The sequence below is a fragment of the Sander lucioperca genome, chromosome 12 (assembly GCF_008315115.2).
Source record: "Sander lucioperca isolate FBNREF2018 chromosome 12, SLUC_FBN_1.2, whole genome shotgun sequence".
NCBI classification, from domain to species: domain Eukaryota; kingdom Metazoa; phylum Chordata; class Actinopteri; order Perciformes; family Percidae; genus Sander; species Sander lucioperca.
In genome coordinates this window covers 19,630,440-19,657,783 of record NC_050184.1, presented here as the reverse complement: position 1 = coordinate 19,657,783, position 27,344 = coordinate 19,630,440, and the positions used below count along the sequence as shown (strand labels likewise).

General features: G+C 39.7%; 2 protein-coding genes across 3 annotated transcripts; both read left to right on the top strand.

The window, feature by feature from the left end:
• Positions 1-513: 513 nt before the first annotated feature.
• On the top strand, positions 514-11,167 carry LOC116058258 (tumor necrosis factor receptor superfamily member 14-like). Its single transcript, XM_031311026.2, has 11 exons — positions 514-533; positions 1,881-2,012; positions 5,675-5,768; positions 5,922-6,044; positions 6,211-6,366; positions 9,224-9,314; positions 9,417-9,604; positions 9,717-9,745; positions 9,866-9,898; positions 9,991-10,052; positions 10,230-11,167. The coding sequence occupies exons 2-11, from the start codon at positions 1,974-1,976 to the stop codon at positions 10,243-10,245; spliced, it is 831 nt and encodes a 276-aa protein (XP_031166886.1). The 5' UTR covers positions 514-533; positions 1,881-1,973; the 3' UTR covers positions 10,246-11,167.
• LOC116058914 (tumor necrosis factor receptor superfamily member 14-like) lies at positions 1,865-20,355 on the top strand. 2 transcript variants are annotated; one of them, XM_031311878.2, is made up of 10 exons: positions 1,865-1,928; positions 16,247-16,318; positions 16,741-16,831; positions 17,165-17,290; positions 17,758-17,913; positions 18,969-19,059; positions 19,162-19,334; positions 19,451-19,482; positions 19,589-19,636; positions 19,729-20,355. In XM_031311878.2, exons 2-10 carry the CDS (start codon positions 16,280-16,282, stop codon positions 19,825-19,827), a joined length of 855 nt encoding a protein of 284 aa, XP_031167738.2. In that variant the 5' UTR covers positions 1,865-1,928; positions 16,247-16,279; the 3' UTR covers positions 19,828-20,355. The 2 variants fall into 2 exon arrangements, with proteins under 2 accessions (XP_031167738.2, XP_035863802.1); XM_036007909.1 differs by lacking the exon at positions 1,865-1,928 and adding an exon at positions 8,501-8,505 and having other exon boundaries at positions 16,250-16,318.
• The last annotated feature ends 6,989 nt before the right edge of the window (positions 20,356-27,344 follow it).

Below are 27,344 nucleotides of genomic sequence, written 5' to 3'. Positions count from 1 at the left end.
GGTAAAGTTTTATTCAGGCTGCAGTGGTTAAAATCGCCAAGTATCAGCATGGGAGCGTCATGTTTGTCCTGTAGATGGCGATGGACAGTCTGTGATTGCCTTAGCTGCTTAAGGACCGTGGGTTGCAGAGAAGCATGGGTGGTAGCGGTAGCTTGGTGGCTCCTTGGATGCGCTGTCTGAGGCCGCCTCTCCTATCCCGTTTCCTGGCCTTCCTGTCTCGACAGAGGCCCGGTCCATGATGTTGTCGTAGCTCCCCAGGCACATCGTGGAGCAGATCAGGCGACAGTAGCACTCCGCTGTCCTGCAGTCCCAGCAGCTCAGACCGGCTGTACATTAGAAGGCCGCTGCTGCTGATGGACCCGTCAGCAGAGCTCTGAACAACTTGGCCAGACAGGATTAGTCTCGTCAGTGCTAGTGGTTCCATTCTCTTCCAATTCACTTTGCACACACGCAGCATACAGTTCACAACACAAGTTATATCCAGCAAATTTGCACACTGAGTCCGCCGATACCAGATAAACTTAGCACAAAAAGTAAGGAAATTTGTGTTTGGTAGATTATTTATCTGTGGTAACAATGCTTTCTGGCAATACATCTTATACTGTTGGAAAGCCTGTTTAGTTCCCTTTCAAATGCTGCCCCATTTGTAAGGAACATGAATTTGTGGGATGAGCAGCAGTGCTGAGTATGTGGGTTGCGCCCATGAAAAATTTGCCAAATCTTCTCTGCCAATGCCAAACAGCTTATTCTGCCATTGACTCGTTTGGTGTTTGGTGGATTGGATGATTGAAGTTTGAAGAAACAAGATATATTGGCAATAAACAATTTTATTCATTTCACAAACAGGAGCCTCAGTAGCGTGTGGAAGAACCATACACAGCCACAACAGCCTGGTACCTCCTCCTCATGCTGGTCACCATCCTGGTCACACACTGCTGTGGGATGGCATCCCATTCTTCACTGACTGTGTGTGTGTGTGTGTGTGTGTGTGTGTGTGTGTGTGTGTGTGTGTGTGTGTGTGTGTGTGTGTGTGTGTGTGTGTGTGTGTGTGTGTGTGTGTGTGAGCTGACTTGCATTCTTTTCTTATCTGTCTTGTCTAATGAAAACATTTTGTCATGTCACTCCAGACATCATTACTCACTACTCAAACATAGTATTTAACCTTAGCATGTTTCCTTAATATCTGATGACATATTGTGGTCATTTTGAGATTTGATACAGTAAATATATTACATATTGCACCTTTAAAACTAGAGATGGTCCAATACCATTTTTTGCTTCCCGATACCGATTCTGATACCTGAACTTGCGTATCGGCCGATACCGAGTACTGATCCAATACCAGTGTGTCATATATTTTATTATGTTTTAACAACTGTATACTACATAACCCTGTATGGATGTGATATGATTTCTGTGTGCTCTTTGTTGTCAGTCTGGCTCAGGTTAAACACAAACAATGAACGCCCCAGAACTTTCTTTTATTCTGCAGTTTGACAGTCAGTTATAACGGAAAAAAGAACATAAATGAACTACTTTAACGTAGATTTTCTTTAGGGCTTTATTAGTGGTATTGGATCGATGCATAAACTCCAGTACTTCCTGATACCGATACCAGCGTTTTAGGCAGTATCGGAGCCGATACTGGTATCGGTATCGGTATCGGAGCATCTCTATTTAAAAGAAACCATGTGAGAGGTTTAGAGGAAATGTCTCCTTAGAGGAACTGAAAACAACTCATGAGTCTAGTCATTGGACTAACCAACAACAACAAGCCACTTCTTTTTGTAAGTAAGTCCAACAACATCTCCAGCTGCATTAAGCTGGTCTCTGCTGTGTGTAGTGTAATCTCTACATGGTTGTCTTCTTTTTGTTTCCAGATGGTGTTCCTGTTTTGGATTTGATGTCTCTCTTCCTCCCAAATCTGACTGAGATGTCTTCAGTCCATAGAAACTTAGATCCTGCCGTATACAATGATGTTGAGAAAACATTTGAGAGTTACATCATTGCTGGTAAGTAATCTTATTACAGCAAGCTTTTATTATAATTCATACATCATATTGCTCCTCTCCAACATTTCTTTTTTTCTTTCTTTCTTTCTTTCTTTATAACCTCTTTGTTCTTTATAATTCTCTCTCTCTCTCTCTCTCTCTCTCACTCACTCACTCACTCACTCACTCACACACACACACACACACACACACACACACACACACACACACACACACAATACAAGTAAGGGCCCTGACACACCAATCAGACGGGCCGACTGTCGGCAGAAAAGCCAGTCGGACTGATCAGTCGGGTCCCCGAGGTCCAAAAAATGCCTCAGAACACACTGAGGCGACGCCGACTTGAGCGTACGCTCTGCGCGAAACGTAATACGTCTCCATAGCAGCAGGCGGCGCTGCTCTGTATTGTTTCCATTAACAGTCTGATTATTTCCCAGAAAATGAGAACCGGCAGCTGATTGGACGAACGCGTCACATGGTTCTTTTTTCTCCAGAAAGTCACAGCCAGACTGTCATGGCGGCTCGTTCAGAATACGATCTCATATTGGACTAAAATAGTTCACCGAAACATGTTTCTGAAGACATTTTAAGAGAGAAATAGGCCGTGCCATTTCTGAATCTGTCTTCATTTCAGATTGACAAAGGTCAGTTTAAAAGATTTTCGTCAGATTTTGAGCGGCTCATCCGCTCCCCATTTCCGGGTGAGTCCCGACCAAGGGGGTAAGCTTCTCCTCGGACCGCGAACCTCCTATGGCGCCATTTTAATGCTACAAAGCGATCACCTCCCGTTAGCATCCCATTGACTCCCATTCATTTTGACGTCACTTTGACAGCAAATAACTTTACATCTGAAGAGTTTAAAGACTCTATTTGTCCATTGTTTATTTCTAAAGAAACACGACAATGTATAAAAGGCTCCATTACCTTGTATCTCACATTATGGCTCCGTAGCAGACGTTTTTGTAAAAATAGGCTAATGATTGTGTCATAACCACGCAACTTACTGTCGCATAGTAGAGGAATTACCGTATAGTACAGGAGAAGCGTGCAGGCAGTTTCGTCTCACATTAGCTGTTTAAGTTTAATTACTAATATCAACTAGCATTTTAGTGATCAATAATTAGCCTGTGCCTATGTTATCTCCTTACATATACCTACGCTCTCCGTCTCTGCAAGATTCAGAATGATTGAGATTTCTCTTGGCACAGCTACCAGAAGACTTACAACTTTCAGACAGATTGCTCACGGCACATTTACGTCGTCTCTCTCAGTTGGAGGCTGCTCAGTAACGCTCAGCGGTCACCGGAAAAGTGCTTCTAACGGCCTTCACTGGTCTCCGTCCAGAGCAACGGGATCTGTTGGTCCATTCTTATATACAGTCTATGGTCCCGACTGCCCTGTCTCCGACTGAACATGTCGGGTCGGCCAAAATGAAGGCCGACGGCTCCTCGGACGGAGGACGGCACTGGACACACCAAAAAGACTCGAGTCACGGACCTCGCCAGACGGCACGACACCCGATTATGTGTGTCTTCTCTCTAAAGGAAGATAAGATAGACTTTATTAATTCATCCTCCTCTCACCCACCTCCTCTATGGTGTCCAGAGGCAGACCACAACAGAGCTAGCCCTCTTCACCAGTCTGTTGAGCCTTTTCCTGTCCCTCTCTGTGCTCCCAGTTCCCCAGCAGGCTACTGCATAAAAGATTGCAGATGCAACCACAGAGTCCTAAAATGTTTTTAACCGAGTCCTGCACACACCAAAGGACCTCAGCCTCCTCAGCAGGTGGAGACGGCTTTGGCCCTTTTTGTATAGGACGTCTGTGTTTTTGGACCAGTCCAGTTTATTGTTGAGGTGAACACCCAGATATTTGATTGTCTCCACCATCTCGATGTCGACACCCTGGATGTTCACCGGTGTAGTACCAGGCGGCCTCCTGCGAAAGTCAACCACCATCTCCTTTGTCTTGCTGGCGTTGATGTGAAGGTGGTTTGACTCACACCAGTTGACAAAGTCCCTGATGACCTCCCGGTATTCCTGATCATTCTCCTCTGACACCCTCCCAACGATGGCAGTATCCTCAGAGCACTTCTGCATGTGACAGCTGCTTGTGTTGTGCCTGAAGTCATCTGTATACAGGAAGAAATACAAAAATAAACTGAACCGGCGGTGCGCGGTCACGGAAGGCTTGTATCATGTGGATGCGTAGACAGTTTTGTTGTCATTACTTAGAATTCCTCATGGGGCCGACAGAAACTACGCACTATAGCTTTAAGTCTGAAAATCAACCCATCGTCACGCTGCAGTGGACAATCATGTAACCAGAGATCAGACTCGTTAACATTACTGTAAACAGGAAACATCACTGTCTCTATCGCTGCAACAAAAAAGTTTGAAACACTATGAAGGTAATAATAATAATATGAATACATTTTATTTGTAGAGCACTTTTCATTGACAAATCAATTCCATAGTGCTACAGGAGAAAAACAGGGTAAAAAGCATATAAGGAAATAAAGGCAAGGCAAGGCAGCTCTATTTGTATAGCACATTTCAGCAACAATTCAAAGTGCTTTACATAAGAACGATTAAAAAAACAAAAGAAATGCAAAACGGATGAAATACGAGTTAATACGAGATTACTTTGTTTGCCACCTATTCTGGTGTGGAAAAGGTACTTTTATTTTAAAATATAGTTGTCACTATAAGTCTTTGTTTCTATATTTGGAAAGGAAAAACTTAGCTAAACCCTTTTGTTTGAATTCACACTTTGTTGTAATTAGATTTTGATTAGTGATCTCATGTCAACCAGTTGAAATTCACACTTTGTTGTAATTGGTGATCTCATCTCAACCTGAAACCCTATTGATTTGAAATTCACACTTTGTTGTAATTAGTGATCTTATTTCATTTCAACCTTAAACCATTTACTATTCATAAAAGGCTGGTTTCTTAGTAAAACCCACACAATGAAATCTGGAACCATAAAAGTAAAATAATACACAAAAATACTTCAATTCCTGTCCTCGTCTGCACAACAGTTTGGATGACTTTTGCATTTTGGTCAGAAAAAAAAAAAAAAAAAGATAAACAATAACACAAATAGAGATTTACGAGAAAGCTTGCTAAAAAATAAAGTTTTTTAGGCCTTTGTTGAAAGAGTCGGTGGTTTGTGGAGCTCTCAGGTGGTCTGGGAGGGAATTCCACAGGCAAGGAGCAGCTGAGTAGAAAGCCTGATCCCCCATGGTGCTGAGTTTGGTCCTGTGGGGGTGAAGAAGGACTTTGTTACCTGAGCAGAGGTTATGTGAGGAGGTTTGTGGTGTGAGTAGCTCTTTAAGTAGGGAGGGGCATTACCATGGATGCACTGATGGGTGAGTAGGGAGATTTTGAACTCAATCCTGTATGAGACAGGAAGCCAGTGGAGTGAGTGAAGGATGGGTGTGATATGGTCGTACTAAGTGTACTATGGTAGTTTGTGTAACAATAGGCAAAGTCCCTTCAACTCTTGCTTCATCTCTTTTCTTTTTCTGTTGCTTTCCGTGCTGCCTTCACGTGCAGTCGGAAATTTAGACAGATTTCTATCACAGTTCATTTCAACAGCTTCTATCAGTGAATTTGATCTGCAGTATGTGTTGTATGTTCTAACCAGGCTTCTCTTCACAGATACTTGTGTTCAGTGTCTTCAGAGGATATACCTTCACATGTCATCGAACAGAGTATCTGATTGAGGATCATTGCTGTCCTAGGTGTCCTGCTGGTAAGATCTGATTGAATGTTCACTAGCACCACGGAGGGAAGCCAAACACCTGCCCCCACACTGCCATGACACAGAGCTGCATTTACATTAGCAAAGTATCCCTTTTATTAGAAACATTATATGGCATGAACTTGTTGGTTTTCTTTTCAACAGGAAATCGAGTTAGAAAACATTGCAAAGAGTTCGGTACTTCCTGTTTGAATTGTGATGAGGGAACATTCATGGATCATCCTACAGGACTTACAGAATGTTTTCCCTGTGCACGCTGTGATTCAGGTAGACTTCTGTTTATGTTTCCTAATTATTAGTAGTAGTTATGAAACTAAAGATTGATTTTTTTCGAGCATGTAGCTCTGTAGTAGATTAGACAAAATAAATACATATACATTCATTCATATACAAGTAAAGTATCTTCATATGTAACCTCTTCATGTGTTGACAGGTTCTGGTTTAAAGATAAAGACAGCATGTACGACTACATCAAATACAGTTTGTGAACCACTGGAGGGATTCTACTGTAAGGACTCTTCAGAAAAAGGCTGTATGGAAGCACAGAAACACAGAAGCTGTCAACCAGGACGATATATCAGCCAAAATGGTTAGTTCCTTGTGCTGAATTTAGGATTATAGGTATAGTTTTAGTTTTAAATGAGAACACCAAACTTCAGTGAAAATTACCTCATGAACTTAAAGCAACACTAGAGAACTGTTCCTGCTTCGGTCCCCCTACAGGTTGAAAGCAGAATTGTCCCATTATGTCTCATTAGAACTACAGAGCAGCTACCTGATCTGGCAAACTTGCGTAGTGTGGTTATAGCCGGTAGAGAGCTGCAAAGCGAATGCAGAAGTGCTGTTCACCCTGTTACGAGTTAATGAACCACGGAAACAATTTTGGAAACATTATTTTAACTTACAAAAAGTTCTCTAGTGTTGCTTTAAAGGTCCCATATTGTAAAACAAGTGAGATACCATGTATTTTTTTAATTATTAAGCAGGTCGAGGTGGTGTATAAATATGAGAAAAGCATAAAAAAATCAATCTCATTCGTGGCTGGGTTGGCTCAGTGGTGGAGCAGGCACACATGTACTGAGAGGTTTGTGCCTTGACACAGAGGTCTGGGGTTTGAGTCCGACCTGTGGCGATTTCCTGCAAGTCTTCCCCCTCTCTCTCCCGTTTCTCACCTAGCTGTCCTGTCACAAAATTAAAGGTGGAAAAGCCCAATAATAATCTTAAAAAAAAAAAAAAAAACACCATTCAATCCACAGAGAACAGCACACAGCACGTATTCAGAAACTGCGCCTTAAACCAGCAATCGGGACTTCCATATGATTGTGATATCACAAACAAACTATTACTACTAGAGGCAAAGCCCCTCCCTTTCTGGTTTGTCAATTTAAAAGACAATTTTGCTTTTCACCAGAACTAGAGGGACTTTGCCTCTCTATCAAAAGAAAGTGCTGCTACACTGCTGTTACAGTCATTCCCCGGCTGCAATAAATGCAGGTATATTCAGACAGACAGTATGATATTGATCTTCCTCCAGTTGTTTGCTGATCACCTATCACCAGTGTTGGGTGTAACGCAACTACTTTTTCGGGTAAAAAGTAGTGTAAGGCGCTACTACTGAAAATTTGGTAATGAAACGTAGTTCCTTTTTCAATTCGGCGCAACGTTACATTTCCCAAGGACAGATTTGACAGTGACACAGCCTTCTCAGCTGCGCGCTTACAAGCTCCACACGGGACGTGACAGAGGCTGGTAGCAGAGTAATCATGGCAAGCGAGAGCAGCCAAAGCTAACTTTTGAGAGCGTTTTAAGCTTTGTGGTTTTTTGCTGGACGGCGCTCAGGCAGACACAAAACTGACAACCTCACAGATTGGTGCGGTGGTGATGGCCTCATACATACACGCAGCGGACCGCTGTGGACTTGTGTCGGTTGCACGGACACGCAAGGATTTCCAGAAAAGAGGCTGCATGTGTCTACGACAATGCACGGACCATCGTGGCTGCGCGACCGGTACAAGTCGATACAGACATTACATAGTATACACTAACACCGTGTAACGCCGATGACCTGCTGTGCATTCAACCCGCGCTGGACTCGTTCATAATGAATCAGCCGTCACTCTGTGAGGAGAGAATCCAGCCTGCAGTGGAGTTCAGACACTTCACTGATAAACCAGAGATTGGCTTTATGGTCAAAGATAGTTTTTCTATAATTAACTTCAGTCCCTGCCAGAGACGCCTGCTTTTAAAAGTAACGTAAAAGTAACGAGTAAAGTAAAAAGTTACTTTCCATAGGGGGTAACTAAGTAAAGTAACGGATTACTTTTTTAAGAAGAGTAACGAGCAAACACTACTTTTTAAAAGAAACTTCCCCAACACTGCCTATCACATGACTGACACTCTGTACTTAGATTCCTTTGTCATCATCTGAACCGCCTCATGACAACTTAGCAAACCATCAGCTGATGAAGGCCATGAGATGTGTGGTGGGATCTTTTTCATCATGTTCAGTAATGAAGCAGGCCCAACCATAGAATAGTATTTGTGCAACTGTGAAGCAGGCCTTCAGGGGAATGAGTTGTTTTTACTGAAACATAAAAGCTTGTGAAAGATTATATTTTGGGACTTGAAACAAAGAAATGTCTGTGAATGTATTTTAAACTGTCTGCTTCAAAAATCTCAACAATCAAATACTGTTTTTTTTTTTATCCACTGAAGAGAAATCAGACAGGTCTGATTAGATTAGATAAAAAGATATCATATAACACTTTGATTCCTTCATAATATGTATACTGAACTATATATATATCTATATATATATGACCCAAAACACACCAGTAAGCGAGCAAAGATTGATGTTATGGAGTGGCCAGCCCAATCCCCAGACCTCAATCCCATAAAAAACTTGTTGGGTGTCATCAAAAATGCTGTTTCTGAGGCAAAACCCAGTAATGCAGAGGAATTGTGGAATGTAGTTGAATGGTCCTGGGCTGGAATACCTGTTCACAGGTGCCAGAAGTTGGTCGACTCCATGCAACACAGATGTGAAGCAGTTCTCAGAAATAATGGTTATGCAACTAAATATTAGTGCAGTGATACAAAGTAAAGCAAACCCTTGAGACATTTTTCAGTTCATACAGTAAATGTTTGAGTTTGTAAAGAAAAATGCAAATACTGCTATTTTTTGGAACAGCCTAATATTCCTTTTTCTTCACTTTCTGTAAAGGTATAACACAAACCTGATCAATTTTGGTCATGTTTTGATTTGGAATTGAATGTGCAGTGTTCCCAATGCATTGATATTATGGAATTAAAAGCTATTCTAAGGATTTTGAGAATTATTCACTTTTTTAAACACACTGCTATTATTCTGAACACAACTGTGTATCTATATATATATATATATATATATATATATATATATATATATATATAATTTGTATTTGTAGGAACAGTATTAAAGGACACTGAGTGCTCTGACTGCAGAGATGGAACATTTTCAGATGGGACATTATTGACATCATGTCAGCCACACACACAGTAAGTACAGCTTCAGATCAGACATGGACACACCTGAACTCTTCCAACAGCAGCATGGTTCCCTACACATGTTCCTGTCAAAATGTCCCTCTATCATTCCAGATGTCAATCATTGAATCTTCAGCTGATAAAACCAGGAACTGCTTCAACGGATGCTGAATGTGGAGAACAAAGTTCAGGAGCTGTGATCGGCATTGTTGTGGGGGGGCTTGTGACCTGTTTAGTGGTGGCTGGAATATCTCTACTTGTCGTGTTGATTCTCAGAAAGAAGGGACGATGTAAAAACACAGGTATGATTGGTGTTTAGACAATTAAAACATTTCTGTTTTTAATACATAATATAATTGTCAGATCATTATGTTGTTGATTGAGGTGTTTTTCACTGGTAATGTTTTATTACAGTAAAAAGGAATGCAGACAATCAACAACAGGTATGTTCTTTACTGTTATTACTCAGTCCATGTTACTGTATGTATTGTAGAAAGTTGGAATGATTTTAGTAAATTAGTAGTTATTAAATGAGATCTCTCTTTTATCAATACTTCAAAAAGAATAAACATCCACATGAAGAAGAACAGCTGCAGGTAAGACAGTAGTAAATTCTTCATTTAAATGTTCATGTCTTTACAAATGTATAATATGTTTCTGTTTAAACTCAATTTATTTCTCTCCTCAGGTTGTGGCTGTGATAAATGAACACAGAGACAGTTCACCGGACACTGCAGAGGAAAGTTCCATATTCAATTAAATCCAGTTGGATGCTGACACATTGTAAGTTGTACAGACATTAATCAGTCCAAGGTGAATTTTGGGCACTGTGCTCCAAAGTGAACACCTGCTGGTCTGCAGCCTGCATCACTATCTTACAGAGATGTTACTGGACAGAGACTAGTCAGTCTGGAGTAACAGCTTGGAGCAAGTCACGGACTAAGTATGTAACAGCTCCAGGCTCTTCACTCATAACTTCTGCTCCATCTCTCTCACCTGTACATTTTGCTGCTTGTACAGTAAGCTCTCCTTGTGTGGAACACCTTAAAGGCCAACATCTTCCCATCCCTGTCATTACAAGCCACAGATCACACAGACATCATGTGTCTGAAGGCAGGTATCATCAGAGATCAAACACCTGGCCCCTGCCCCCGCGGCCTCTTGCCTCTACTGAAGCCACTCCTGACCAAGCTTCTGTCAGGACGGCTCTGCTCAACGCTCGCTCCCTTACCAACAAGACATTTCTTCTCAAAGATGTATTTTTTAGGGAAAATTTGGATTTTTGGATCCTTACTGAAACCTGGCAGAGGAATATGGAGTATTCGTCCATCATTGAACTTTGTCCTGCAGACTGTAGCTTCATCAGGACACCGAAGCTGTCAGGCCGTGATGGTGGTCTGGCAGTGATTTTTAGAAATGGTTTTAATTATCAGTTGGTTAGCACCGACACTGTCCCCTCATTTGAACTCAGTATGACTCGGAAAAAAGGAAAATCCCGCATTCTGCTCTTGATACTAACGTTTCAGTCCCTCTGGACCTTCTTCAAGAGTATCTTGAAGAAGGTCCAGAAGGACAGAAAAGTTTTCTTTAATAAATGCCGATGCTGTAGCAAGAGCAGAGTGCGGGATTTTCCTTTTTTCCAAGTTTCTGATATTTTCCAGTGCACCTGCACAGAAGAATTGTTGGCTGTGCAAATTGTTTCTTCGCATAAACTCAATATGACTAAAATTGGTAAGTCAAAGCCTTTTTACTCTATTTTAATTTACCGACGTCACGGCTCATCTGACCCTAACCTGTCTGATGTTACTGAGTTTTTATCTTGAGTTATAAAGTTGGACATAGTTTTAATTATCAGTGATTTTCATGTTGATGATGCTTCTAAGACTGCATCTGAATTTCTTGATATTACTGAGCTTCTTAACTTTATACAACATGTTTCTGGACCCACACATTTAATTAATTTTATATAAGAAGGGGACAATGCAAATTAATAAAAGGCATGATAATACAGTTCATGGGTTAAAAATGCCAGAATTGGCTAAAAGGCTATTTTTCTTCTGTAGTCCCCCGGCCTCGATTTTAAAAAGGCTTTTTAAAATACAAATATACAAGAAAGAAGGATAACACAAGCCAGAACTTGGCACAAATAGTTTTAGTCCTGACGTGTATATGTATTGACCATCCATTGTTTTATCTGCTTAGTAAAAGACCAATATGTTTAATTGTCTAATATGGTGTGGGATTGAATTCCACTCTCTTGACCCTCTGATGGACCAAGCTGACTGACTAAAAGAGCTTTTCTACAACAAAATAACACAACCTTCCCTCTCTCTCTCCTTGTGACATGATCAGTATCTTTTCTTCTGTGTACGTCTTCTCTGCTTCTCTTCATAGTCTTCAGATTCATCTACCAACCCTTATAGAACTGGCTCAGGTTTGCCTTGCACCAGCTGTTAATTATGCTGTTATAGTTTTAGACTGCTGGGGGACTTCCTTTGACACACTGAGCTCCTCTCTCCTCTCTCTTTCCATCTGTGTGCATCCTTGTCCCAGAAATGCTTGTTACAAACTTAGCTCTGGGGAGATTATTCGCAGGAGTCCTTATGTTTATTTCGCCCAGTAGTTTGTCTTGGATTAGGGTGGCACCCAAATTATGGTTGCAGCTGTCGCCGTAGCCCTGCTCCGTGCCCTGCTATGCCCTGCTACACTCTGCAGTTCCCTGCTATGCCCCGCTACGTCCTGCTATGCCCTGCAGTGCCCAGCAACATCCTGCTATGCCCTGCAGTGCCCTGCTACGTCCTGCTATGCCCTGCAGTGCCCTGCTACGTCCTGCTATGCCCTGCAGTGCCCTGCTACGTCCTGCTATGCCCTGCAGTGCCCTGCTACGTCCTGCTATGCCCTGCAGTGCCCTGCTACACCCTGTAACACCCTGCAGTGCCCTGCTACGCCATGAACTACTACAACTACTATTTCTGGTCACTGTTCCATTATGTTTATTGTGACTGTTATTGCCACTGTTCATCACACCCCCAACCAGCACCATCAGACACCTCCCACCAAGAGCCTGGGTCTGTCCAAGGTTTCTCCCCAAAAGAAGGTTTTTCCTCGCCACTGTCGCACTAAATGCTTGCTCTTGGGAGAATTATTGGAATTGTTGTGTATTTGCAAATTATAGAGTGTGGTCTAGATCTACTCAATCTGTAAAGTGTCTTGAGATAACTTGTTATGATTTGATACTATAAATAAAATTGAATTGAATTGAATTCTCGTACCACCAGCGGACAGCACTTTATAAAATTTCGGTTTAAGTACCTACACCGGACGTGCAACTCATCCTCCCTACCTGTAAACAAAAGAAAACTAAAAGATTGTGCTCAGTGGATATGTAGCCTCCTGACTGGCAGATATTGAAATGATTTACCAGCTTTTTGAACTCTTCTTCAGCTTTTATTATCTGAATCTCCTGCCTTTGACTGTAATCTTAAATCTCGCTATTCCATTCTTTATTGTCATCATTTTTTATTTTCACCAAATTGAGTTTAAGCCTGTGATTATCTCTAATTATTTTTGTTATTCTGTTTTCGCCATATTGAGTTAATTTCATGTCCTATTTTTTTATTTTTATTTTTTATTGTAAATTACGTTGTAGTGACCAGGTGAGGTCAGAACCCCCCCTACAGGTTTCTGACCTCTCCAGCACACACTCTTTCTCTTTCAATGTAAAAAAACATATGCTGTGACTTTTGTTGTATTAGTTGTTTTTTATGAATGTGTGTAAACCCATAAACAATCAAACAAACAACCCATCTGGATCCTTTGACATTCTTCCTTCATAGTGGTTTTTAAATGTTTTGAATCCAATTGCTTCCACTATATATCAATGATCAATCTCTCCCTTCTAACTGGCTCTGTCCCCAGTCATTTTAAACATGCTATAGTCCAGCCTTTGCTGAAAAAAATAAAATAAATATAGACCTCACCCTTCCAGTGAATTACAGACCCATATCTTAGCTAGCTCTTGTGTCCAAACTGCTATCGTCACAAGTCGTCACAAAGCAGGTTTTAGAAATATATAACCTGTGTAAATCAGGCTGAAGAACAAACTCCACTTCTGAAATGTTTCCTGTGGGCACTGAACCTATCATGGACATGTTGGTTGAGCCAGAACACAACCAGAATGCACCGCAGCAGAGTATTGTGGACATTGGATGTTAATATGCAATAACCCACAGTAAAGCTGCAAAGAAATGTAATGTATTCATTGTATGTTGTGTTATAACCAGTTCACCTGTGTTGAGTACTTTTTAATGATGATGATGAATGATAAAGATGGTAATGCAGGAGAACGGGGTTGATCACAAATGCAGACAGTTGGAGGCAGCAGGAAGAGATTTATTGAGAATGGCTTACAGGCAGAGTTCAAACTGCAGACAGGTAACTGGTAGACAGAACACAGCACTGCAGCTATGATGAAAAGACAACAAAACAAATTTAGTCAGTAGTACATGTGGAGAGTGGCTGGGGAGGGAATGAGATGCTGGTGAGGAGGTGGGCAGGGAAGGCCAGGTTCAGCTGATTATTGAAGTGGGAAGAGGTGTGGGGGGAAGGAGAGAGTCAGGACATCTGGTGGATGGAGGGAGAAAGTCTGTAGGTAACATGGCATAAGGCTGAAGAGACACAGAGACTGGGACCAGGACAGTCTCACCCTCTCTCACCATTTGTCAGTGTTCCATTCAGATATTCTTCATATTGCAATGCTATGACTTAAAAACTGTTCTATTATTAAGTGCACAGATTTTTAAATGATCATCAGAAAATTTCCTTCGGGATTAATAAAGTATCTATCGATCTATCTAGACCATTTATAAAACGGTGCATTACTGACCTCTGGTGGCTGAAGAAGAGCCCCAACCAGCCTCTTCTGTTTGTAAGAGGTCAGAAACCTCATGGACAGTTTGAACCTGGCTAAAAATCAAGTCTCTGTAACACAACTGCAGCTGTGTTAACAGGTTTCTCATCTACATAATGTTTAAGTAAATTAATTATTGCTTAACGGGTAGTGTTTATCTCTACATTTATGTTTTCTTTTGTTCCCAGATGGTTTCTCTGTTTTGGATTTCACTTCATCCCAAATCTGAGTGAGATGTCTTCATTCCATAGAAACTGAGATCCTGCCGTATACAATGATGTTTAGAAAACCTTTGACAGATGCACCATTGCTGGTAAAATATTGTTATCACAGCAAGCTTTTATTATAATTCATACATCATATTGCTCCTCTCCAACATTTCTTTCTGTAATTCTTTTTACTTTAATTTGATCTTCCTCAATGTATGGGGTAAAGAAAAGATGGAGCTGTATTCGATATTAAGAAAAGTGAAAAGTTCCGTTACATTTCTATTTTTTTCTTCTTCATCTGACCACGGCTACACAAAGTGCAGTGAGATTTCGATCAGATTTCATTTCAACAGCTTTTATCCATGCATTTAATTTGCAGTAGGTTTGAATTTCAAACAGGCTTCACTGAGACAAACGTATTAATCTCCACAGATACTTGTGATGAGTGTCTTCAGAGGACATACCCTCACATGTCATCCAACAGAGTATCAGATGGGGAAGAAATGCTGTCCTAGGTGTCCTGCTGGTAAGATCTGATTGAATGTTTAAGGAATATTTCTACGTGGAGTATTTTGTTTTACTGCCAGGTGGCAACAATACTGACCAGAATCAACCAGCTGTGTGCAGACCAGTGGAGTCAGTCTGTTATGCTCTTGGTCATCAGTGTTTTAGACTCAGTAGATAATAGCATGTCATTGATTGGTTGATCTAAATTTTCCTTGATTATTCTCTCAGTATTTCTGAGGGTGAACTCTTTATCGATGTGTTTTCAAGCATTTCAGACAGGTACACTTATTATAGGCTGGATGAGGTTTTAAATGTGGCAAAAATGAATGTCAAGTCAAATCAAGTAGCCTACTTCCTGATTACACCATTTGATTACTTTTTACAGTTTGGTTTGAAGTGTCCTCCCTGAGTGTTAGGGCTGAGTGCATTATTTGACATACACATTATTAAATGTATGAAATTGGAATTCACATTGTTGAGCCCAAATGGCCAATAATATGTGCTGCACCACCATGTTACCTTTTATTTCTTTCGTGAGATATTGGATCATTGGACCTCTTTGGGCGTGGTACAGATATTTAAAGGAAAGCATTCCGACTGCACCTTGGCTAAGAAGATGATGGTTAAAAGATAAATATAAAATGCACTAACATGTGTCTCTTTGTAGTTTGGCTACAAGTTTGAAGCTAATGTACTTCTATGTGATTCATGCTGTTCTGAGTTATTACCTTCATAGTTGAAGGCATTTAGTTGAAGTCATTTTGGATAAAAGCATCTGAAACATGAAACAAAGACCAAAAACCAGACACTACGTTTTTTGTAAGAGGTCACAAACCAAAACTTTTGGATACCACTGGTTTAATTTGCAGAGACCAGTCAATAGACAGATCCCCAGTGAAGGGTAAAAGACTCAGAGGATACACCTGTGGCTCCTCATTTCAAGCTCCTCTGAAAGCCTCCTATTTCCTCACACCTTGGCTCCTCTGTGACATCACCCCCCCCCCCCTCAGTTATGGCCGACCTCAGTTTGATTTCTCATGAGCCTGATTCAGTTTATTTCCCTTTTGTTTGAACTTTGTACAGCAGTGAGGTGTAAAATGCATTTAGCACCACTTGAGGTATCAAAGTCCAGCGTTGTTGCTCGCTAAAGAAAATCAACAGCTCAAGCTGCATTAAAGCAGGTCTCTGCAACACAATTCTAGCTGTGTTAACAGGTTTCTCATCTAATCTCTACATGGATGGTATCTTTTTGGTCCTAGATGGTATCCTTGTTTTGGATTTGACGTCTCTCTTCCTCCTATATCTGACTGAGATGTCTTCAGCTCATAGAAACTGTGATCCTGCTGTATACAATGGCGTCTAGAAAACCTTTGACAGTTGCACCATTGCTGGTAAAATAATCTTATTACAGCAAGCTTTTATTATAATTCATTCGTCATATTGCTCCTCTCCAACATTTCTTTCTTTGTAACCCTTTTCACTTAATGATGGTCCTCGTCAATGTAGCTGTGGTAAAGAAAAGATGGAGCTACATTTAAAATTTAAACAAAAAAATAGGTGGAAAGTTCCTTTTAGGTTAAATGATGGAAATGTTTACAGTAGAAATGAAAGGCTAAGGATCTCACTCATTTCAGCTGTAGTGGATGTAGTTTTAATTAAATAAAATACAAGTTATGTTTTTGTACATTTAACTACAGCTACACAAAGTGCAGTCAGGTTTCTATCAGAGTTCATTTCAACAGTTTATATCATATATTTAATTTGCAGAATGTTTGAATTTCAACCAGTCTTCCCAAACGTTCTTACTTCACAGATACTTGTGATGAGTGTCTTCAGAGGACATACCCTCACATGTCCAACAGAGTATCAGATCGGGAATCAATGCTGTCAAATGTGTCCAGCTGGTAAGATCTGATTGAATGTTAAAGGAATATGTCTTCCACTAGGTGCAGACCAGTGGAGTCAGTCTTACTCCCATGGTCACAAGGGAAATGTATCGGTGAAGGACTTGCATCTGACTGAAGTTTTATTCCAGCAGTAAAAGAACAAGTAAAAATGTATAGATTATTTTGTATTTATTTATTTAAAAATACCAAATAAAGAGAATGACACTGTAGCAGACAGTAGTTCATGTCACTTTGCATACCAACATGTGCTTTAACCTCAAGATTATACATTTTAATTTAATAGAAACATTATATTGCATAAAATTAAATTATTGGTTTTCTTTTCAACAGGTAGTCGAGTTGAAAAAGATTGCACAGAGTTCAAACAGACTTCCTGTCTGCCTTGCACGGAGGGAACATTTATGACTCATCCTACTCATTTCATGAGGTGTTTGTCCTGTTTACGCTGCTATGCAGGTAGAATTCTGTTAATATTTTCAATTATTAGTAAATCTATGAAATTTAAAGAAAGTAAGTAGGCTTATTACTGCAGGTCCCACTGCTAATGCTGTGTAAGAACTGAGACAACTGGTGATTGGTTTAACAATGTCATTGTGAAGATGCAGAGAGTCATTTTGAAGAGTTTACTGCACTGCAGAATGACAGACTGCACGCAGAAACAAAGACCTCATGTCTTATAGAATACTGCAAGATCACTTAAGACTATGTTGTGTCATAAAACCCTTTCTCCACATAAGTAAAGACATTCTACATTGTGACAAGTTCTATATTTTGCAGTTAAGGTATTAGCTGTTAATGACAGCTTAGATTTTGGTGTACTCTGTAGTTTTATCAGTGGGACTTTTTTAGCATGTATGTAGCTCTCTAGTAGATTAGACAAAATAAAAGTCTCTCTCTTCTCTTCTCTCTTTATGTGTTGACAGATTTTGGTTTAAAGCTGAAGACACCATGTACGGCTACCTCAGATACAGTTTGTGAACCACTGGAGGGATTCTACTGTCTGTTCTTTATAGAGGACGGCTGTATGGAAGCACAGAAACACAGCAGCTGTCAACCAGGACAATATATCAGCCTAAAAGGTTAGTTTTCTTGTGCTAAATTTGAGATAATAGGTATAAAGTTTTAAATGAGAACACCAAAATTCTAACTTTCACTTTGGAAGCTACAAATTAACAACAACTAAACTGTTATTTTAACATACACGAACATCCTCTCTTATAGGAGCACAACATTTTGTGTGTGTTTCTCTTGAAATATCTGAGCACCCAGGGACAGTGTACCAACGGCCCAGACTGTAACAACTACAACCCTAAATTTGGCCTACTGCAACAATGTTGCAATCAAAAACCACGAGCACACAGACCAAGGGCAGGGAGATGGACATATACATATATTATCTACTTATATATGAATTTTGAATATATGCAATGAATATTTAGATTCAGACTATTCCATATATTCAGACTCTGCATTTTATATACACTACCAGTCAAAAGTTTGGGGTCACTTAGAAATTTCCATTCCACTCCATTATAGACAGAATACCAGCTGAGATCAGTTGCATTGTTTTTTTTTAATCAGGGCAGCAGTTTTCAGATTACATTATGTGCTTACATAACTGCAAAAGGGTTCTCCAATGTTTTCTCAGTTAGCCTTTTAAAATGATATCAGATTAGTAAACAGAATGGGCCTTTGGAACATTGGATGAATGGTTGCTGATAATGGGCAATGTAGATATTGCTTTAAAGATCAGTCACCTACTCAGATCAGCTGGTATTCTGTCTGTAATGGAGTAGAATGTAAATTTCTAAGTGACCCCAAACTTTTAACCGGTAGTGTGTGTGGTAACTTCCTGAACGGCATAGCAGTATATATAACAATAGTATATTAAAACATCTGGTATGATTTCTCCTTTACAGTGAATTCACATCCCATCTTGGGCTGTAGTAGAACATTTCATAATACCTCAAAGAATATCATGAGTAATTTTTCCTGAAATATAAAGAAATGTTTGGATGTATTTTACTGTCTGCTTCAGAAACCTCAACAATCAAAAAGTTTTTTTAAATCCACTGAAAGTCTGATGAAATGTAATGATGTCATACTGTATAATGATATGAATTTGTATTTGTAGGAACAGCATTAAGCGACACTGAGTGCTCTAACTGCAGTGATGGAACATTTTCAGATGGGACATTATTGACATCGTGTCAGCCACACACACAGTAAGTACAGCTTCAGATCAGACATGGACACACCTGAACTCTTCCAACAGCAGCATGGTTCCCTACACATGTTCCTGTCAAAATGTCCCTCTATCATTCCAGATGTCAATCATTGAATCTTCAGCTGATAAAACCAGGAACTGCTTCAACGGATGCTGAATGTGGAGAACAAAGTTCAGGAGCTGTGATCGGCATCGTGGTGCCTGTGATATGTTCAGTGGTGGCTGGAATATCTCTGCTGATTCTCAGAAAGAAGGGACGATGTAAAAACACAGGTATGATTGGTGTTTAGACAATTAAAACATTCATGTTTTTAATACATAATATAATTGTCTTTCAAATCATTAAGTTGTTGATTAAAGTTTTTTTCATTGGTAATGTTTTATTACAGAAAGAAAAAGAAGTGCAGACAATCCCCAACAGGTATGTTCTTTACTGTTATTACTCAGTCCATGTTACTGTATGTACAGTAGAACGTAGAAATGATTTTAGTAGTAGTAGTAATTAAATGATATCACTCTTTTATCAGTACTTCAAAAAGAATAAACATCGACATGAAGAAGAAGAAGAGCTGCAGGTAAGACAGTAGTGAATTCTTCATTTAAATGTTCATGTCTTTACAAATGTATAATATGTTTCTGTTTAAACTCAATTTATTTCTCTCCTCAGGGTGTGGCTGTGATAAATGAACACAGAGACAGTTCATCGGACACTGCAGAGGAAAGATCAGAACTCTTCACTTACTCAGTAAAACAGAAGTCTGCGTAGACCACTGCTTTCACACAAAAGTCGGGCAATGACCACATTTTCTAAAATCCATAAATATGCAGCCAGTATATTACTGTAAATTCAAATAAACTTTCTATTTACAGTAAAATACCTTACATTTAAAAACAGTATGCTTAGTGCAAATAAACAGTAGTTTACTGGCGAAGCTGCTTCCAGTGTATTACTGTAAATTTACAGTGAAATGTTTTACAGTGTAGAATATTTACAATGAAATGAAGTCATTCATTTGATTTTTCTGCAGATTTTTCACAGATTTTAAACAAATTAAACAAAAAGATTTTCATTCTAGATCACCGCTGAAAACCAAAAAGAAAAAGAATTCAGTTTGAGTCTGAGTTGTTTTGAAGGAAAAGGGAGTTTACGTTGGGACCTGTATGAAGAGTTTTGGTGGTTGGAGTGAGTTTTGGAGGAGCGATTCACTGTCTGTCCCGACACATTTTTGGTAATGCTGATTGTATGAAGAGTTTTTTAAAAAGTGGCTTCAGTATTGACATTCTTTTTAGCAATCGTAAAAAAAAACTAATGCTGGATGCATTTTTATGAATACTTTGGATTGGTTATGGGATGTAATATTTACAGTTCGAACATTATATTAAGGTAAATAACACAGGAGAAACTGCAATACTGCTCTGTTTCTCCTGTTTTTTTATTCTTAAAATACACAAGTATTGTATATATATTCTACATTAATTGAACGTTTTTGTTTATATTGAGAAAATCATTGTATTTCTTTTTTTTTATTGTTTCTTTTTTAAGCAAACTATAAAAGGAAATAAAAGTTTGGATTGTAGAGTTGGGCAGTGAGTGTTTCCATTACTATTACTAAAACATACTCCTTAAAAGATAAGTAGGCAATGCTTTTTAAAGAAAGTGAAAGTACCAAATAATATAGTTGAAAGGCTTACATAACTTGTCTACACACTAAAATGAAAGTTATTTACGCAGGAGAGGATTCATTTTTATTTATTTTTTTAAAGTAAGAAGGAAAAAGGTGTGACACAATTAGTTTTTAACCTTTATTTTTTACAGAAAGGACCATTTACATTTCTCTACAGATCTTGCAAGTACAGAACACGTGCAAAAGAGAACATAGAAAAAGAAACAATATAAAAAACTTTAATGTCACAGTTTTAACACTGTTACAGCTACTGGCTCCAGTTGGACCGAAGGACAAAAAAGCTACACGGGTCCAACTAGTTCAGTTGTAGTCCTTTCAGACTGATGTTGCGACATCACTGGTTCTGTCTGTGTCTGCTGTGTAACTGAATGGATTGATCTTTGGATTTCATCCACAATGGCTTCTCCTGCTGACCTGGGTAGGTCGCTGCTCTGCTTCACTATGAAAAAGAACCGTGAAAGGATGAACAATAGTTAGTATAATTACTCAATGAATACTATACAGGTAGTAATTTTATGAATACTATTAGGCTACCTTGGGTTAATTTGTGCATTCCTTGAAAATGTAATTCATTGCTAAGCCTAACTGTCCCATGTTGTGTCCCATTTTGACAATACTACTCACCCTACTTTATAATATATACACTAGCAAAAATTGCAAGTTACAGTTAAGTAAAGTAACATACTCTGCATTACTTGTGCTGTAATTATTTTACCCTGTTTAAATGAAAAAAATAACCAGCAGCTAATATTTCACATTAAATTGGATGGGACGTTAATGTTGACAGAGTATAGAAGAAATAAAAACCGGCATCATGGGGGATTCCTAAGGTAAGGTCTCAGTTATTTGTAATTATTCTCCTAACAACAGCCACCGCAGCATATCCCATAATTACCTAACTGACTAATTAATGCTACCTGGTGGACATTTAAGAGCTGCAGGGTTTTCCACAGTGTTTTATGGAGGTGGTGGGCCACCTCATCTTAATCAAAGACCACCTTTGTTACATCATCAAAATGAAAACAATAATCAACACGGAGCTTTGAGGGGGTTTCACACAGCTAATGCCAAGCATTTGATGAGTGTGCACTGTTTAGGCCATCAAAGACTAAAACTCAATTGATCAGCAGGTGTTAGTGAGGCCTAGAATAGGATTGTATTTAAACTTCACTGTAGCTGATTCTGGTTTCCAACTTCGCCCCAGGTATGCCTGTTAAAACAGGAACGGAGACAACTTCTCTCTTTTGCAGGGGCGGATCTACAGGGGGGCAAGGGCAAACAATTAATTTATATTAATTAATAATAAATAATAATTGTAGATGTAATCTTAGCCCCCTGCCCCTCAAATACTTAGCTACGTCCCTGTGTCAAACGTGCAGAGCAGCGTTCGCATGCTGGCTCGAACACAGGCGCAGTGTTGCCAACTTAGCGACTTTTCAGACCCCCTTAGTGACTTCTTTTCAAAAAAGCGACTAGCGACAAATCTGGCGACTTTCTGTAGAAAAGTCGCCAGTATTCACGCAAGGTATTTCCCTCCTGTGGCTGCCAAAACAGTCTCCTCTCTCTTCAGCCCCTCCCCTCTCTCCTCATGTGCAGCAGCACTGCACACACTGTGCAGGCAGGTAGAAGGGGAGGGGGGACAGGGTGCGGGGGCCGGTGTAGGTAGGAGAGACAGCGGCCTGGCCCTGGGCAAGCCAGCCTTCTTCGAGAATTCTTTATAGATATTTTTCCCTCCCTTTGTAGAATTTCTTCTTTTTACTTCAAAGATAGGCTACCTAAGTAATGATTATACGATCAAATAAATTGCTGTATTGAATTTGTGATTATTTGGCTAAAGATTTCTATTTCTTTCTATCTACCTTGCTGACACAACCACTAAGCTTTATGCAAATGAGTACGTAATGACGTCACAAATATGCAAATGAGCTATGAGCTAGCTATGATGACGTTAAATTTGTAATAAATGTAATGTATGCTAAAGACGAGTCAGCATCAACAACAGCGCGTCTATTACGTTAGCCAAAAGTAAAATCGCTCCCTCGTGATTTGTAAGAGCATTCTGCCCTTTGATTAGTTTTGATTTTAGTAAAGACAAGAACAGCATAATACAAAATATTACAAACTGGCATGTTTGAATTCATAACGTTTACAGAGGGTCGCCGTTTCTGTGGCGTTACGTTACAACACACACAGTGCTTGCTGAGACTGATCATATGTGATTAGTTAAGGAGTACTATAAAATCCACTTCCTCTCACATATCACGGCAATAAGTTCAGTCCCTCCAGAAAAACGCGATTATGTGATCGCATAATTCATTGCATAATCATAATCATATTTATGTGGGGGCCGCATGTTTTCAAGCCCCGCATATTTATGCGGGGCTTGCATGATTTCATAATCCCCGCATTTTCGTTGTAAAAAAGTCACATATATCTTAGCAGAAAGTTGAAAAATGTTGCGTTTACTTCACACAAGAGCAGCCATTTTCCCCTGTTGCCATGGGAACGTTATGAAGTGACGTAATTACGCGACATGAACATCATCGAAAAGCTGCAAACCCCCGCGATGAAGCCATGATGAAACCGCAGTTTTTGCAGGTTCCCACAATTTCATCGCATAAAATTGCATAAATATCCCGCATATTCCATCGCAGTTTTTAAGAAAACGTGCCGCATAATCAAGGATTTTTGCCCGCAACAATCACAAAAAAACTCAAGCTGCACAAATTAAAACAGGTTTCATCCTTTACTGTCAAACTGGGAAAACAACAAATACAATAGGATTAAGAAGGCCAGTCTAAACATAGCTGTTGTGTACATGTAATAAATCTTTTCTGATTTTATGTTTGTTAGGCTACTTATTAGCTACAGGGCCCCTACAGTGTAATGTAATACAAGGATAACCTGAGCTTTTCACATCTTGACTTTTGCAGGCCAGAGTAGCTGGAGATATTAGCTGAAGTGTAAAAGTGGGGATATTGCCAGCCAAGAAAATTCTGAGTAGTGCACAGGAGGAAGAGAAGGAGGGAAATGAAGAAGGGGAAGGCAGTAAACTGGAGAGACCAGGTGGGTCAGAGCAGGAGAAGACCACAGAAGGAGATGCAGAAATAAGTGAAAGAGAAGAGGGAAAGGAAGAATTGACTGTGAGGGATGAAGAGGAGGCTGCAGATTCAGAGAAAGGGACAGAGGCAGAGAGTGATCAGGAGGAGGCAGATGAAGATGACCCCCGGTCAGTTACCCTGGGCCAGGACCATATGGTTTGTTTATATTCTCCTTCCATAAATTGCGGTACAGTAGCATGTCATGTCATGCCACTGTCACTCAGTGACATGACATGTTTTCAGTTTTTGGCTATTTCCATTCGGTTGTATAGATTATAGGGTTAGATATGTAAAGATTTACATATATAAATAGATTATCTAATGATGTTTTACAGTTCCTCTATCATAGCATTTGTTTGACCTTTTGTTTGATCATAATTACTGATAAAATAAGACACATTCTGTTCTATTTGTCTGTATCAGTAAATATGATCAAGCCATTTAATTCAATTTCACCTAAATTCAATTTTATTTATAGTAACAAGAGTTCACTCTTCTCAAGACACTTTACAGATAGAGTAGGTCTAGACCACACTAATTTACAAAGACCCAACAATTCCCCCAAGAGCAAGCATTTGGTGCAACAGTGGTGAGGAAAAACTTCCTTTTGGGCAGAAACCTCCATCCATTTTTGTGTTGTCTGTATCTCACCAGATGTGTTTACAGCAGTGTATTCTAATCATTTTACAGATGTATGACTTGGACGGAAATAAAAAACCTCCATTCTAGCCTCTGTAACTCTGTGTCAGTAAGGCCTAGAATCACCTTGTAAGACACTTGTAACAAAAACTTGAGAGTGTTACCTTTCCAATGATACCAGGAACATCCCAGAGCGTCAAAGTATATGGGAGCTGTACCACTTTTAATTTGGGTATGACGTTTAGACCAAGAAGCATGGAATTTCAAGCGTTTCTTCAGCCACTTCTTTCTACAACAGTTGAGAACCCTTTTGCAGTTATGTAAGCACATAATGCAATCTGAAAACTGCTGCCCTGATTAAAAAAACAATGCAACTGATCTCAGCTGGTATTCTGTCTGGAATGGAGTGGAATGGAAATTTCTAAGTGACCCCAAACTTTTGACTGGTAGTGTATATAAAATGCAGATTCTGAATATATGGAATAGTCTGAATCTAAATATTCATTGCATATATTCAAAATTCATATATAAGTAGATAATATATGTATATGTCCATCTCCCTGCCCTTGGTCTGTGCGCTCGTGGTTTTTGATTGCAACATTGTTGCAATAGGCCAAATATATACATTCACCTAAAGGATTATTAGGAACACCTGTAAGATTTCTCGTTAATGCAATTATCTAATCAACCAATCACTTGGAAGCTGCTTCAATGCATTTAGGGGTGTCGTCCAGGTCTAGACAATCTCCTGAACTCCAGACTGAATGTCAGAATGGGAAAGAAAGGTGATCTAAGCAACTTTGAGCGTGGCATGGTTGTTGGTGCCAGATGGGCTGGTCTGATTATTTCACAATCTGCTCAGTTACTGGGATTTTCACGCACAACCATTTCTAGGGTTTACAAAGAATGGTCTGAAAAAGAAAAAACATCCAGTATGCGGCAGTCCTGGGGGGCGAAAATGCCATGTTGATGCTAGAGGTCAAAGGAGAATGGGCCGAGTGATTCAAGCTGATAGAAGATCAACTTTGACTCAAATAACCACTTGTTACAACTGAGGTATGCAGCAAAGCATTTGTGAAGCCACAACACACACAACCTTGAGGTGGATGGGCTACACCAGCAGAAGACCCCACCGGGTAACACTCATCTCCACTAAAAATAGGAAAATGAGGCTACAATTTGCACGAGCTCACCAAAATTGGACAGTTGAAGACTGGAAAAATGTTGCCTGGTCTGATGAGTCTCGATTTCTGTTGAGACATTCAGATGGTAGAGTCAGAATTTGGCGTAAACAGAATGAGAACATGGATCCGTCATGCCTTGTTACCACTGGGCAGGCTGGTGTTTGGTGGTGTAATGGTGTGGGGGATGTTTTCTTGGCACACTTTAGGCCCCTTAGTACCAATTGGGCATCGTTTAAATGCCACAGCCTACCTGAGCATTGTTTCTGACCACGTCCATCCCTTTATGACCACCATGTACCCATCCTCTGATGGCTACTTCCAGCAGGATAATGCACCATGTCACAAAGCTCGAATCATTTCAAATTGGTTTCTTGAACATGACAATGAGTTCACCGTACTAAAATGGCCATCACAGTCACCAGATCTCAGTTCAGTTCAGTTCAGTTCAATTTTATTTATATAGCACGTTTAAAAACAACCATAGTTGACCAAAGTGCTTAATAAAGTTCAAAATCAAAGAGATAATATACACAAACAATACACAGTATACAATACAAAATAACCAACAGCACAACAACAAGGTCAAGATATCAAAGCTCAACTTGATTTGAAAGCCAAAGCATAGTAATGGGTCTTAAGCAAGGACTTGAATGTTTCAATGGTCTGAGCTGTTCTTACATTAATAGGTAGACCATTCCAGAGGTTTGGAGCAGCCACTGCAAAGGCTCGGTCACCTTTATTTTTTAACCTGGATCTGGGCACATCGAGGAGCATCTGATTGGAAGACCTCAGTGCTCTGACAGGTGTGTGGACATGTAAAAGCTCTGATAAATAAGAAGGCGACAACCCATTTAAGATCTTGAAAACAATTAATACAATTTTAAATTCGATCCTGAAACAAACAGGAAGCCAGTGGAGCGTGGCCAAAACCGGTGTGATGTGGTCGCACTTTTTAGTCCCAGTTAAAAGTCGAGCTGCTGCGTTCTGGACTAACTGTAACCGACCAAGGGATGACTGATCCAATCCAACATACAAAGAGTTACAGTAATCTAAACGGGACATAATAAATGCATGTATGACTCTTTCAAAGTCTTTGCGTAGCAGGTAAGGCTTAACCTTAGCCAATAGTCTCAGCTGAAAGAAACTGGTTATAACAACAGAGCCTATCTGTTTATCAAATTTGAAAGCACTGTCAAAAATCACACCCAGATTCTTGGTAAAAGGATCTCAACCCAATAGAACATCTTTGGGATGTGGTGGAACAGGAGCTTCGTGCCCTGGATGTGCATCCCACAAGTCTCCATCAACTGCAAGATGCTATCCTATCAATATGGGCCAACATTTCTAGAGAATGCTTCCAGCACCTTGTTGAATCAATGGCACGAAGAATTAAGGTGGGAAAGGGGGTCAAACACGGAATTAGTATGGTGTTCCTAATAATCCTTTAGGTGAGTGTATATATATCTTCATTTTTTGCTCATATTCTTTAATGTACTTTATTTTGATACTTCAACCCATATTTTTTTACTATGGTTAGGTGTGACTGTATCTGTGAAAGATTTCTACTTGAATTGTCCAACATTGAGTAGTTTGTCACTGTAATATTCTTTATATGTGTTCTAAATAAAGATTTAAAAAAAAGAAGAAGAAGAAAAAAACGACCGACACATCTCT